Source organism: Nelumbo nucifera, chromosome 3 (genome assembly GCF_055504915.1).
Source record: "Nelumbo nucifera cultivar China Antique chromosome 3, China Antique-T2T, whole genome shotgun sequence".
Taxonomy (NCBI): Eukaryota; Viridiplantae; Streptophyta; class Magnoliopsida; order Proteales; family Nelumbonaceae; genus Nelumbo; species Nelumbo nucifera.
This window is the reverse complement of record NC_142651.1, coordinates 29,762,240-29,776,635: the sequence shown is the minus strand read 5'-3', so window position 1 is coordinate 29,776,635 and position 14,396 is coordinate 29,762,240. Positions and strand designations below refer to the sequence as shown.

Genomic DNA, 14,396 nt, shown 5'->3' with positions numbered 1-14,396 from the left:
GTGTGAAATAAAAACATGTTTCTAAGTAAAACATTTTCAGTTTGATTCATAAATAATAATCTTATCTATACAAAAAAAAAAAAAGAAACACGATACCTTCGAAAACAAAAAAAACATGTCTACTTCAATAATGCTGATATGGGCTACCATTTGGTGTCGTGGAGCATACACCAAATCTCGTATAAGTATTTGTTTAAAGTTTCTATGATTATTCCAATTTACCCATAAGTGGATCTGTATCTAAAGTATAAATAAACATGAAATAAATGTGAGCTAATATTCATTTGATCAGATCTCTATCAGAGATCCAACTGTTTAGGTTTCAGTTTGGGAATACCATGCAAATCAAGTATTACATATTTTGCATTAGAAGGAATTGGGGGTGGGGACTGTGGTTTTTAAAATTAGACTAGACCGGATCGAACGGTTAGACTAGAAAAATCACGTTTTAGTAAAAAAATCATTGATTTAATCAACAACAGCTAACCCAAGCAGTTGAATCGTCAAACTGTCATGTTGATCCAAACAATAGTTTATGGTTAACTATTATTTATTTATTTTTAAATTAAAATAAATTGTCTGTTTGAACCAAATGGTTGAATCAAGAACCGGTCCTAGAACGGTTCCCCAATCCGGGTTTAAAATTTCTTGATGGAGAGAGCACCACGAAGAGGCTGCCGTGGGTGTGCTGTTATCCCGTGCCAGTTATAAGTTGTAGAAACTTGTTTAATTCCCCAAAGGCCAGAGAGACATCAGACATCTAGCAACATGCTTTAAATGACTTCACATGACTTCAAAATTTTCATATGGCTGTTAGGTGGAAAGTAGTTCACACGTTTCCTGCTTTGGTTAGACCGTTACCAAGTAGGAAAAGAAGCTGAAGCCTTCACTTTTGGCTTTTCTATTTTTCAGTGGAAACCAAAATTTATTTTATTTATTTTTGGCTCCATGTTTACACAAACTTTATTTTATTTATTGTTGGCTGTTGCAGCTGCTAACCCATCCCCCTAACTCTTAAGCTCCCAACCCTGCTGCAAGTGCTATTTGATCCCAACTCCCAAGTTTATATTATAACTTGTAAGAGACCTTGTAAACTATCCAGTTGATACCTTGTTAAATCAAACTTCAAATTAATGCCTATTAGGGAGGCTTTTCATATTGCAAAGTAGGCCCCACATGAAAATTCCATGAGAACATGTTTGATAAAAATCCAAAAAGTCAAATGTTACATGAGCTTCAAAATCCACTTTTCGGGAAATCTGGCTTTAGCAACGTTTTCTAGGGGTGTTCATGGTTCAGTTAATCGAAATGTGGAGTATTTTTTGGAATAGAACCAGTATTATTGGCTTTTAGAAAACCAATAATCGGAATTGAATCGAAGCCAATCAATTAACCGATTGACTAATTTGGTTAACTGTCAGTTTGATTCATCGTTTTTTCAGTTTTTTAGTTTTTTCAATATATATTATAAAAATATATAATAAAAAATTATAAATATATATAACAAATTATGTTTTAAATAATAAATAATATATAATACATTATAAATATATATTTATATATAATGCATATTTATTAATCTATAATATATAAAAATATAAAATATATAATATACATAAATATATAGTAATACATGTATACCGATCAGTTCAGTTAATTGCTGGTTTTCTATATTGGTTAGCCGAAACCGAACCAGTACCTTCTGTTTTTTAAAAACACTGAACCAAAACCGACCGATCGGTTCGATTAACCGATTTTTCGGTTTGGTTTCAATCAATTTTTTGGTCGGTTCAGTTTTTCGGTTTTTTTTGCTCACCCTACCTCCCTCAACGCTAAAGCCCTCGCATATGTACTTTTAATCAGTCTTAGCGCCTCACTAGGGAAAATTTTTTTGACTTTTGGGTTGGAAAATTAAATTGAAAATATGAGACTCCAGAATAAGAACAGAATGTCTTCACAGAATTTTGGGTTAGCCACATCTAGGGGTGTCAATGGACCGGTTTTGGATTGGACCTCATCCAAACCAAAATCAATTTGAACGGATTGGATGGACCAACAAAGATATATTGAATTGGACCAGTCTAGACTTAATGGCCTAAAGTATTTATTGGATTGGATTGGATTGGATCTAGTCCATCCATAATGAATTTATATTGGATTGGGTTGAATTGAGCCAATATCTGGTCCGTTGATAAAAGATAAGAATATAGGTGTGTCAATGGACCAGGTTTGGGTTAGAATTAATCTAAACTAAAACAAATTTGAATAGATTGAATGGTCTAGACATTGAATTGGACCAATCCAAAATGGTCCAAAATATTCATTGGATTGGATTGGACCTGGTCCATTTATAATGGACTCACATTGGATTGGATCAGATTAGACCAAATCCAGTCCAATTGACACTCCTAGCTACATCATAGGTTTTCAAGGTAAAAGGAAAGCATATAATTAGGGGTGAGCATCCGGTTTATTCGGTTAAAAACCAAACCAAATAAACCGATTTTTTTTAAACCGAATTAAAAAATTAAAAACTGAACCAAAAATCGAATTACAATAAAACTGAAATTTTCAGTTCAGTTTTTGGTTACTTCGGTTAAAAGACAAATTTAATTTTATATATATATATATATATATAATATTATATATTATAACCTATAATATATATTATGAAATTTAATTTCATTATAATACATTATATATAATCAAATTTCTAAATCTGAAACCAAAACCGAAAACCAAATTATCCAAAAACCAAAACTGAAATTTTCGGTACAATAATTCTGTTTTAACTGAATAATGCTCACCCTACATATAATCACTAAAACCATTCATCATTTACCAAAAAAAACATTGATCTATATCTGCGATGTGACAAATTATGTGGCCAGTTTGAACCGTGTATCAGATAAGTAGGGTTGTTAATGGGTCGGGCAGGCCCGATGGATCTAACCCATTTACATATATTTGTAGGGCTGCAAACAATGATTTGAGCTTGAAATGGTTTGAGCTATAATTTTTTCAGATTAAAAATGTTTCAGTTATAGTCGTTGCCCTGTGCTCAGTGAAAAGTCTGTCTTTTACCCTCTGATTTATTTATGCAATTAACAGTAAAATTTTCAGTGAAGATTAAGAGGTTGAAATATCAATGTTTTAAAAAACGATCTGGAAACGGAATTGTTCTGGCCACTGGTTTTTGGGTCGACGGTCCGATCGTTAGGTTTGAATGGACAGCTCGTTCTGACAGTAAAATTAAAAAAATAAAAAATAAAAAATGGTCAAAAACTATTGAACGGGTTGATGGATCCATGGTTCAACTGCCTGGATCAATGGTTTATTGACTTTTTCAATGATTTTTGATCAGATTCCGGGTTTGGGGTAAAACAAAATCAGTTGCCTAGATGGTTACCGGGCCAAATGGTCTGACCGTCCAGATTAACAATGATTCGAAAACATTGTGAAATATAGTTCAAATATCTGAGGATGAAAAAATTTCACCCATTTTACTTGAAAGTTTAGACAGACAGAGCCATAACAGATTTTTCTTTCGACAACGCAACTAGAAGACCAATCCCGGTCATAAATCATAATAAACATTTTGGGTTGATCAATTACAAATACAAATTGACATACAAACTGTTATTTTGGGTTGAAAAGGTAAAAATAGAAATGATTCCAAACACCACCTTAAACCACCACATACAATCAACAGGAGTGGAAATTTATCGGATGATTAATCTACCCTTGTGAATTAAGTTGCCAATTGGCAAATTAAAAGGGTAGACAGGTCATTATATATGAAGTCACCAATTTAAGCTCCAAAGTATAAGTAGTTGTTGTATGGCAAGGAAAGTACAGACACAGAGAAAACAAGAGCCTGGTCAAATCAAAAGTGGTAGCTCAGAAACAAGAGAGGGCAACTATGAACCTTCCGAAGTTTCTTCTTCCTCTAAATTGGAAGGTATCGATCACTCAAATATGAACCCAAAGTACTCGGTTTTGACATTCTCTCGTCACAATTGTTTCTAGCAACATCATCTTCATATAAATCATCACCCCATCGTCCAGAAAACCCTATAAGAGAAGAAGAAGAAGAGGAAGAGAGGGAGAGATGAGTGGTGAAGGCATTGTGGAGAAGGCTTTGAACAGTTTGGGGAGAGGGTACGACATAACATCCGATTTTCGACTGAAATATTGCAAGGGAAAGAGAAGGTTGGTCCTGCTCGATGAAACGGACAAGAGAGAACTCGCTGTTCCAGGTTTCGGATTCTATAATGATGTCTCCGTCGACATAAAATGCGATAAAGGCGACCGGACAAGATACCAGTCCGACGTTCTTGAGTTCAATAAGGTAATGTTGCCTTCTCCTCTTCTTTTCCTCCCTTACTAATTTTTCATCGTTTCCAAATTAATTCCAACTTCTTTCGTTTCTTGGTTTCTTAATCCCTATCTTGAGTCTTGCGTTTTGAGCTACCGATTATAGAACTTATTTCTTTTCCATTATGGTTTTTCTTCTTTCTTTTCTATAGTATGTTTTAATTTCTGGGCCGATGCTTATTGTTTTCTTTCAATTTTCTTTTTTCTTATCTGTGATTTCTCGGGTCCATTCAGGCCCAAATTAAAACAGAAACCCAACAAATGAAGATAAAACCCAATTTCTGTCATCGCCCCTGCAACTCTCTCCCTCTGAGGCTCTGAGCGAGTGTAAGCTGTATTTCAGGAATGCGATATGGTAGAAGTAGGAGTAACATTGAGCGTTGTCCAGGGACAGAAGCCACACCGGTGGATCCCACCCAGAACATGGTTTCTCACTTTAGAGTTTAGACCAGGAAATTAGAAGGAGGCTGCTGTGGGACAAATCCTTAATTATATAATTGACCAAAATTTCCTAGTTCTAGCTTCCGTTTCCCGTGGGCTGCTTCAATTAATGAGATATCCAGACTCATACTCATGGAGAACATTTTTTTAAATCTCCAGTCCAGTAGACTTGTGGACCAACATTTTAATGCGTTATAGTCCTCACAAGGAGCTACTGTTGTGGAGACCAGATCCGCTCCTCACGCAGCGCATATCACAGAAAACTCACAGTATGTTCTGGTTGAACATGACCTGGGGAACATCTCCCTTGTGTGAGGCGCGATTTGTCAGGAATTGATCCAATGGTGAATTCACATAAGCACCCCACAGCACATTTTAGAACATCTCCCCATAACGAGTATGACAAATGTTCTAAATGTGATCTCCTGTTGGGTGCCAAAATTTACTTCTTACATGGCGCAAGCGTTGCATAAGATGACGCCTATTTTGCTCAGTCGAAGTTAGCTGCACTTGATGATGATGGCCGTGTGTGAAAGGCTGTCTAACCAATAAAAACGCCCGATGGCATGCGTAGCTTAGGTGGAGCGTTATTATTGGTGACACAGACATTAAATATTGCAGCAATTCGGGTTCAGATTTGGTTAGGTTGGCACATATAAAAGGTCTGTCAGGTCAATGTCTCACATAAAACATCTGACGTGGAAGATCTAGTTCTTGAATGAACAAACCCGAACCCGGAGTTCTTTTTCCATCAAGGGAACTTTGGTAATTCTAGCGAGGCTCTTGAATGTTGGAGTTTCACCCTCTTGCAAAATTGCAAGATCTAGTTCCACTGGGGCTGTAAATGGTATTCGTTGAATTCAAAAAGAAAAAGAAAAATCCATAATTAAGGGATTAAAAAATAATAATAATAAAGAAATAAAAAATCCCATAATTAAGTAATCGTTTGATGTTGAAGTGGCTGAACTGAAAAGTTTATTCTACTGAGCTTCGTTGTCTTCGTCCCTTTGGGTGAATAAGTTTTGAGATTAATGGTTAAAATTGAAGTTAGGTATGATTATTATATTATTGAATATTTATTTATTTATTTATTTTATCAATCAAAAGATAATATATATAGAGAGAGATTATAAAAAAAATTAAAAAAAGTATATATATATATTCTAATAAATATTATATATTTTATATAATATAAAATACATATTACATATTTTATAAAATATATAATGTTAAATCGGGTCAGATTAGGCCAGTGAGTCTAATTACTTATCCAAGTCCAATTAAAATGCGGGCCGGACCGTCAAGCTATCTGACCCATAAACAGGTCTATTTGTAAGCTGTTGCTACTCTAGGTCTAAATCAGTAAATCCAAATATCTGGGACCCGGCTTGTCATTTTGTAAGTTGTCAGCATTTCTAGAGTGTGGAAATAAATGTAGTTTTAGATTCACACGCAAGTGAGCGTGGATTGATGCTAAGTGATGCACATCGTTCTAATTTAAAATAGATTAAATTAAAGGATGTTTCATACCAAACACCACACCTGAGTCCCTGTCACCTTATTAATGTTTGTCGTTTGGGGCTCTGCACCCATGTTACTAGCATGGACCCGTTTTGCTAATATTGCTCTTAGTGGTAGGTCCGTTTTACTAGCTTTACTTTTGGTGGGGAGCAACGAGACAAGTAGTTGCTGTACTATGAGATGTGTCACGGCTCACGACCCGCAATTGATTTTTATTCCACAAATCATCATCATTATCGTAATCAGTCCAGATGATAATTTTATAACCCCACAGGGAAAATGCATTCACAGACAGGATGTGGTTTATAGGGTGGAAAAAGGACTAGCAGGGGGCTGGAACACGTTTTATATATGTACTTGTTTGAAAGGGTTTCTGCATTTATTGAACAGTTTACTGTAAATTATCAAAATAGTTTCATGGTAAAGTCTATTTTTTCAATGTTTTTGGCTTTTTGGGGTTTTTATCAAATATTTGAATAATACAAAATTACTTCTTTTAATAATAATTTTTTTATAATTAAATTAATCATTATCTTATTTATTTAAGAAATAAAAAAACACAGATAAGAGTTTCCAGAAGGCCTTGATATTTTTAAAAGCCCAATTTACCCTTTTTACCTCATATATTTATACCAGAGATACCCTAAATTAATCTAAATAGATGAATTTTTCTATCACAAATAAGAATTTAACATCATAAAACTGTACTTAGTGTTTATAAAAAACCCTCTTTAATTTTGTGTGAAATGGGATATAAGACATTAAGTAAAAAACAAAGACGGTATGAGTATTTGGCCGAACTCTAGGGAGGTATAAGTAATTTAAACAACTAGAAAAAAAATGTAGGAAAATATGGGTGTACATGGATACGGGAAAATAATTCAAACTTTAAGATTGGTCATAATGGAACGCCCACTGTTCACTTCTTGCTTTCAATATTCAACTAATTGTTGGACTCTATATGCTCCAGTCCATGCGACCGTTCCTATAGCATAAAGCGCACCAAGTGCTGTTGTTGTTTAAACCTGTGGTTTTTCTTTATGTGGGACTCTTGTACCTAAGTAAGAAACTGTGTGCAACAAGCAAACAGTACGTTCAATTCAAGATAGCAGTCAGTGCCACTGTTCTTTGATACTATGAACAGAGACTAAATCATGTTTTTTCACTGGCTTTGCCACAAGTAGCATATTAATTAATGAATCATTCTCGGCTTTTTTTTTTCTACATCCATCTCTCTCTCTCTTAAGGGTGGATTTGAGCCGAGCCGGGCCGAATATTTAGCTATTTGAGCTCAGCTTGCAGGAGTAGTATTAGGCTCGAGCTCAAATTCGACTCAGTTCATAACTTGCAAGTTTGAACTCAGCTCATCTAGAACTCAACTATAAGCCAAGTTTTTTTCTTGAAAAATAAAAATTATATGTATGAAATTATTTCTTATTTTTTAGACAAAAAATTAAGAATTATAAAAATTATTTACTATTATACATGAAAAATAAAAATAGTATTATATATAATTATATAAAAATTATTTACTATTTATTATACTATATATAATAAAAATTATTTATTTAATATTAGGCTTGCGAGCCTCATGAGCCGAGTTTCACTAGGCTCGAGTTTGGCTTGATTAACAAATGAACCTATATATTAGGGTCGAATTCGACTCAAAGCTTGATTTAAACCGAGCCAAGCCGAGCTTTTCATGAACCTAACTTGAATAACTTGTGAAAAGCTTGGCTCGTGGCCACCCCACTCTCTCTCTCTCTCTCTCTCTCTCTCTCTCTCTCTTTCTAGTGAATGACATCAATCTCTCTCTCTCTTAAGGGTGGATTTGAGCAGAGCCAAGCTGAATATTTAGCTATTCAAGTTCAGCTTGCAGGAGTAGTATTAGGCTCGAGCTCAAACTCGACTCAGTTCATAGCTTGCAAGTTTGAACTCAACTCAGTTAGAACTCAACTATAAGCCAAGTTTTTTTTGAAAAATAAAAATTATATGTATGAAATTATTTTTTATTTTTTAGACAAGAAATTAAGAATTATAAAAATTATTTACTATTATACATGAAAAATAAAAATAGTATTATATATATGTATGCATATATACTATATATAATAAAAATTATTTATTTAATACTAGGCTTGCGAGCCTCATGAGCCGAGTTTCACTAGGCTCGAGTTCGGCTCGATTAACAAATGAACCTATATATTAGGCTCAAAGCTTGATTTAAACCGAGCCAAGCCGAGCTTTTCACGAACCTAACTCGAATAGCTTGTGAAAAGCTCGGCTCGTGACCACCCCCCTCTCTATCTCTCTCTTTCTCTGAAATTGAGACAATGACAGATACTAGTCCCATGGAAAAACGAATGATCTTGGGCTAAATTCTTTGTAGGTTTCTTTAAAACGTCAGTAGATGAGGTCAGCTTAGAAACCTTAGTAGAAGAACGAATCAAACTGATAAACCTACTCTTGAGAATCATGTTTATGAGTAAGAAACTGAGATATTATAACAAACAAACTGATGCAGATGTCGGAGTTTTTCAATCAGAAGTGCTCGCTGCCGGGAAAGATCCCGTCGGGGTTATTCAATTCTATGTTTGGGTTCAACAGTAGTTCATGGGCGAGAGACGCTTCGGAGACCAAATGCTTGGCTCTTGATGGTTACTACATCATCCTCTTCAACCTCCACATCGACCGTTATCCGCTTCTACTCTCCGACCAAGTCCGGAAAGCAGTTCCCTCTACCTGGGATCCCGCTGCCCTAGCCAGGTATTACAAATCTGGACATTTTTAAGTACCCTTGCAACTTGGGATGGATTTAGTTTGGGCTTTTGTCAAACTTTGAATGAGCCTGATTTGATTTCAAAGGCCCAAATCCAACTATCCAAGGGAGTGTAAAATGCCATTTCGAGCCAACCAGAATTGCACCCTTAATCTTAAGCCAGTTCGGATCCCCTACCCACAAACTCTTCTCACATTCCTGCCCACGCAACATTACAGGTTCGGATTGGAAATATCTCCTTTCATTCATGGATAGATGTTTCCAATTCAAGGTGGTAGTGTCGTGTGGGTGGGAATGTGGGAAGAGTCTGTGGGTAATAGATCTGAAGTGATCGGCTTATATGCTTCTTGCAAGTTGTTTGTGTGCAGGATTATGTCTGGCTGGTTGGTCCTTGGTCTGTTGTTTTTGCCATCAAGGCTCCGTTTGAGAAGAGTACAAATACACATATATACAGTATTTCTAAACTTTGTGCACTCTTTCCCAAACTGAGCCCAAGGTATAAGAAGTCAAGATAGATTATACAAAACTATTTTGGTCCAGTTCAATTATTAAAATAGTCACTGAAGCCATCTTTCTTATATCAAGACTTGGGGTGCAAATTGGGCTGAGTTAGACCAAATCAATATGAAAAAGTCAGGTTGGGTATACTTGGGTTAGATTTGGTTGAAGTTTAAAATAGCATGGTTTTCAGAATTAGACCGGACCGGACAATTGAATCAGAAAAATTGGGAACTGGTCAGGTGATCGATTCTGTTTTTCCCCATAATCAGATTTTGGCCAAAAAATATTGATTTGGTCAACAAACCACTGACCCAGGCGATTGAACCATTTGAACCGTTCAACGGTTTTGATTGTTTTTTATTTTTTTTTTAATTATTTGTCAAAACAGTCTGATCGTTCAGTTTGAATGGTCAGACCGTTCTACCTGGAAACTGGACCCCTGACCGGTTCGTCCTCTGGATCGGTTTTAAAAACCTTATAATATAGAGTAAAAAAATTATGAACCTTAATTCCAGGTTGGCTTAAGATTGACAATTAAGCTGTATTTGGTTTGAAGGAAAAATTAGGGAAAGGAAGAGAAAAGTAGGAAATCCTTTACAAATCTTGTATAGATTTTCTTACCTTTCCTTTTCTTTTCCTATTTTTTCCTTCAAACCAAACATAGCCTTAAAGTCTTGATCACCTTGAATTGGACACGTCATCGTATTTATTTGTATAAATTTGCATGTATTAATGAAATTATGCTTGCATGAACCCAATGCGGAAAAAAAAAAGTTGAATTAGAGTTAGGTTTAGGGGTTCGACAACACCAATTGGTTTATGGTTAACTTCTACCCAATCCTGACTTGCACCAATGGTTAAAACGGGCTCAAAACATTACTTATAAATCTGACTTTGATAATTAATCAGTGATAAAAGTGGTAATCAATCGCCCAGTATTGATCAAAATTCACGGTGGGGTTATGATTGACCAAAGTTCTTTTGGTATCACATAGATATTACCCCCTAATATTATAATATGTACAACTTACGAAACTGTTTTCTAACAATACTGTCCATTTGTGCTTGTCACTGGCTATCATTTTTAATTGGGTGGTCCATCTAAATGGGTATTCGGTATTGTGGATGAGATAAAGTGTAGTGAGTTTGAATCCATTAAACCCAACTATTTGAATCGCATCACACTTTTGTAATGTATTTTCCATTGTGGTGTGGATGCATTGACAATTAGGAGTGCCTACGGTTTGGTTGGGCCTATTTTTGAAAGCAAACTGGGTTATCGATTTTTCAAAAACCGGTAATTAAACCATCAATTCGGTTCATTAGTTTTTTGGTTTTTTTATATTTATAATATATATTATAAAAATAAGATATTATGTTTTAAATAACGAATAATATATTATATATTACAAATATATATATATATATATATATATATATATATATATATATAATACATAAATATATGTAAAATATATAGAAATATATGCATACTGGTTGATCCGGTTAACCGCTAATTTTCTATATTGGTTAACTGAAACTGAACCAATAATACTTTTGATTTTTTAAAAAACCGAATCAACCGATTCAGTTAACCGGATTTTTGCTTTGGTTTCAGTCGATTTATTGGTTTTTCTTACTCACCCCAATTGTCAACAAAATTTTTAATATAAAATCTTGGTAATTTATTACAAAAAATTTAATGATTGAATATCATGATATGAACCGATTCGGCGTAGCATGGGATCAATAAAAAATCAATGGTGGACGGTATAACAAACACTTCAGACCGGAATGGAATTCGATCTAAAACAATTGTCAGGATTGGTCAGATGAGATGGCTCAACCATTGTGTAATGATCGAGTCGGAGAATTTTTGTTGAGTCTCAGTTATTTTTGAAGGATTTTCTATGGATTGAATGATCCAAGTCTAACTGGACCGTTTAAATTAATCTGTTTACAGGTTCATAGAGACCTACGGAACCCACGTTATTGTGGGGTTGGGGATTGGGGGTCAAGATGTGGTGCTTGTTAGACAAGATCAAAGTTCAAACTTGCAGCCAGCAGAGATCAAAAAGCACTTGGAAAGCCTTGGAGATCAACTGTTTACGGGGACATGCACCCTCCCACTTCATTGCAAATCCAGGGTCCATACCAGGCACAAGGTCTAAACTAGACACTCTCTTTCTCTTTATCACTAATAAACCGATAAATTTATGATGTTGAAAAGGTATAATATCAGAAGGGTTTTGACCAATCAAACCCCGATTGAATCCAGGGAAAAAAAATAAAACCATGAATTTTAATTTTAATGAATACAACTTGATTAATTATCATACTCTTTTATGATATAGATGTCGGTTATAAATTTTTCAGGTATCATATCTTTTTATATCATAATTGAACCTTCAACCCTAAATTTATTATTTGCATTTCATTTACAGGCTCCTAAGGCATTCAACGTTTTCGACCCAAACCCGAACTTCATGGGCGGCTTCTCGTCGATCACAACTAAAGATGTATGTATAGGTGTTTTCAATTATATTCATTGGAATAACTGTATCAGAGTGCAAATTCTGATTTATTTTTGCTTCAGGCTTTACTTATTTCATTTGCATTGCAAACGAACAAAACAAACTATCCTTGCGCTCTCGTATTTTTGCACCAGTGCAAGTAAAACTACATTGCAAATTTTCAATCTTTTGCACCAGTACAGATCCCAATCCCACCCCATTTCTGGTGAAACAAATGGAATAATGGGAAAAATCAAATTTGTTCTCAACATATATAAAATTTTCCCTTCATTAGCATTTTGGAAAACTAGCAATTAATTAAGATAGAAATCCATGAAATTTCAGGGAATTTCAGTTATTTGCTCTAAGAGAGGAGGGGAATTATTAGCCAACAGCCACTGTGAGTGGCTTCTTACAGTGCCGTCGGTGCCGGACGCCGTCCATTTCAGCTTCATACCCATAACTTCTCTCCTCCAAGGAGTCCCCGGCAAAGGTTTCTTATCACATGCAATCAACCTCTACCTCCGCTGTAAGTCTCTCCATTCATTTCCCTTTTATAATTGGCTGGTCAATCTCACTCAAGGGTTGAAGAACTTGGGGATGTCAATGGGTCGGGTTATGTGGTGTTGCACTGACCTGACTCTATCGGGATAATATCGGGTTCCATGTTGAATACAAATCCGGTCAGATTCCGGTTGAGCCAAGCGTGCCAAACCCGACCCGTTTATATACCTAGTTGAGCTTGAGCATGATTAATAGAGAGAATGGAGTGGGCACTAAACCGGGTCGATATCCAGTAGACATTAAACCGGATTGAGTCCACCCCAGCTTGAATTATAAATAACCTAACTTACCCTACTGCCTAAGAATTGGCCCACACTTGGATTCTGATTTATTTTTATTTTATGTACAGATAAACCACCTATGGCTCATTTGCAATACTTTCTGGACTTCCAATCTCACAAATTGTGGGCCCCCATTCATAATGACCTTCCATTGGGTCCCACCACAAACAGGGTTATTCCAACTCCAGCTCTTCATTTCAACTTAATGGGCCCAAAGCTTTACGTGAATCCAGTTCAGGTAGGTGCCGGTGAACAAATGAACTGCTTTCGAGATTTTCTTTCTGTTTTGTACCGTCAGATTGGGTGTAAATCGAAGTGATCTATTCTGATCTTCAGGTTACGGTTGGAAAGAGACCAGTGACAGGGATGCGGTTGTATCTGGAGGGAATGAAATGTAATGGGTAAGCATATGTTGTTGTTGTCCACCCGATCTGGGTACTGTACATTTTTTTTTACTCAAGTGTGAGCATTTTCCAGCAAATGGGCCGGCTAACAAACAGCCCACCCTTTTTTGGGCCGGTTTGATGGGCAGTGCCACATTCAATGAAGCCGAAATTGGATATTTTGCTTGGAAAGCCTGTAAAACATTTGCTTGATAGTCTACAAACACAAAACCATCTCCAATACTTAAAGCTAACCAGAAACAATCTCTGCTCAGGTTAGCCATACATCTAGAACATTTATCAAATACACCAGTCGTGCTCCAAAACAGGATAGATGATGTTCCGATATGGCGAGGATCGGAAGAGATTGGCGACGACCGGTTTCTCGAAGCTGTACAATGGAAGAAATTCTCACATGTATGCACAGCACCAGTGAAGTATGATCCCCAGTGGGCTGTTGGCTGCAGAGATGTTGTATTCATTGTCACAGGAGCTCAGCTCCATGTGAAGAAGCATGGGTCCAAGAGTGTACTCCACCTCCGGCTTTTGTTCTCCAAGGTGTTGTGTTCTGGCATTGCAAGATCAGTGTGGACACAATGCCCGTCAGAGTTCTCTCACAAGTCATCAAGCTTTTTCTCAGCAATTAGTACTTCAATTTCAGGCAATTCAGAGAAGGAGAAGCCAGCTCCAGTAGTAATAGATTCTGCGGTATTTCCAAAGGGTCCTCCACTTCCTGTGAATACTCAGAAACTGTTGAAATTTGTAGACTTATCAGAGTTGTGTAAGGGGCCAAAGGATAGCCCCGGGCATTGGTTGGCTACTGGAGCAAAGCTAGATTTACAGAAGGGAAAGATATGTCTACATGTTAAATTCTCTCTCTTGAGCTATTTCTTTTGAGAACACTTGGATAGAGAGAGAGAATGCATTGTGAATATGAAAATTTTAGTTATATTTTTTTTTTCTTTTTTGGAAAAGACACATGTATATCTGATGCAGCATTTGAAAGGAAGTAGAAAAGTACGCAAACCTAACCGAA

The 14,396-nt window shown here is 36.0% G+C and overlaps 1 protein-coding gene across 1 annotated transcript; it reads left to right on the top strand.

The window, feature by feature from the left end:
• Positions 1 to 3,853: 3,853 nt before the first annotated feature.
• On the top strand, positions 3,854 to 14,396 carry LOC104611121 (MACPF domain-containing protein At1g14780-like). The gene is made up of 8 exons (XM_010278090.3): positions 3,854 to 4,351; positions 8,864 to 9,105; positions 11,583 to 11,784; positions 12,064 to 12,138; positions 12,478 to 12,661; positions 13,046 to 13,215; positions 13,314 to 13,378; positions 13,636 to 14,396. Exons 1-8 carry the CDS (start codon positions 4,112 to 4,114, stop codon positions 14,255 to 14,257), a joined length of 1,800 nt encoding a protein of 599 aa, XP_010276392.1. The 5' UTR covers positions 3,854 to 4,111; the 3' UTR covers positions 14,258 to 14,396.

Coding starts and splice junctions, on each gene's coding strand:
- LOC104611121 (XM_010278090.3), top strand. CDS start 4,112: ATGAGTGGTGAAGGCATTGTGGAGAAGGCTTTGAACAGTTTGGGGAGA. Junction 9,106..11,582: donor GATCCCGCTGCCCTAGCCAG/GTATTACAAATC, acceptor ATCTGTTTACAG/GTTCATAGAGACCTACGGAA. Junction 12,139..12,477: donor CGTCGATCACAACTAAAGAT/GTATGTATAGGT, acceptor ATGAAATTTCAG/GGAATTTCAGTTATTTGCTC.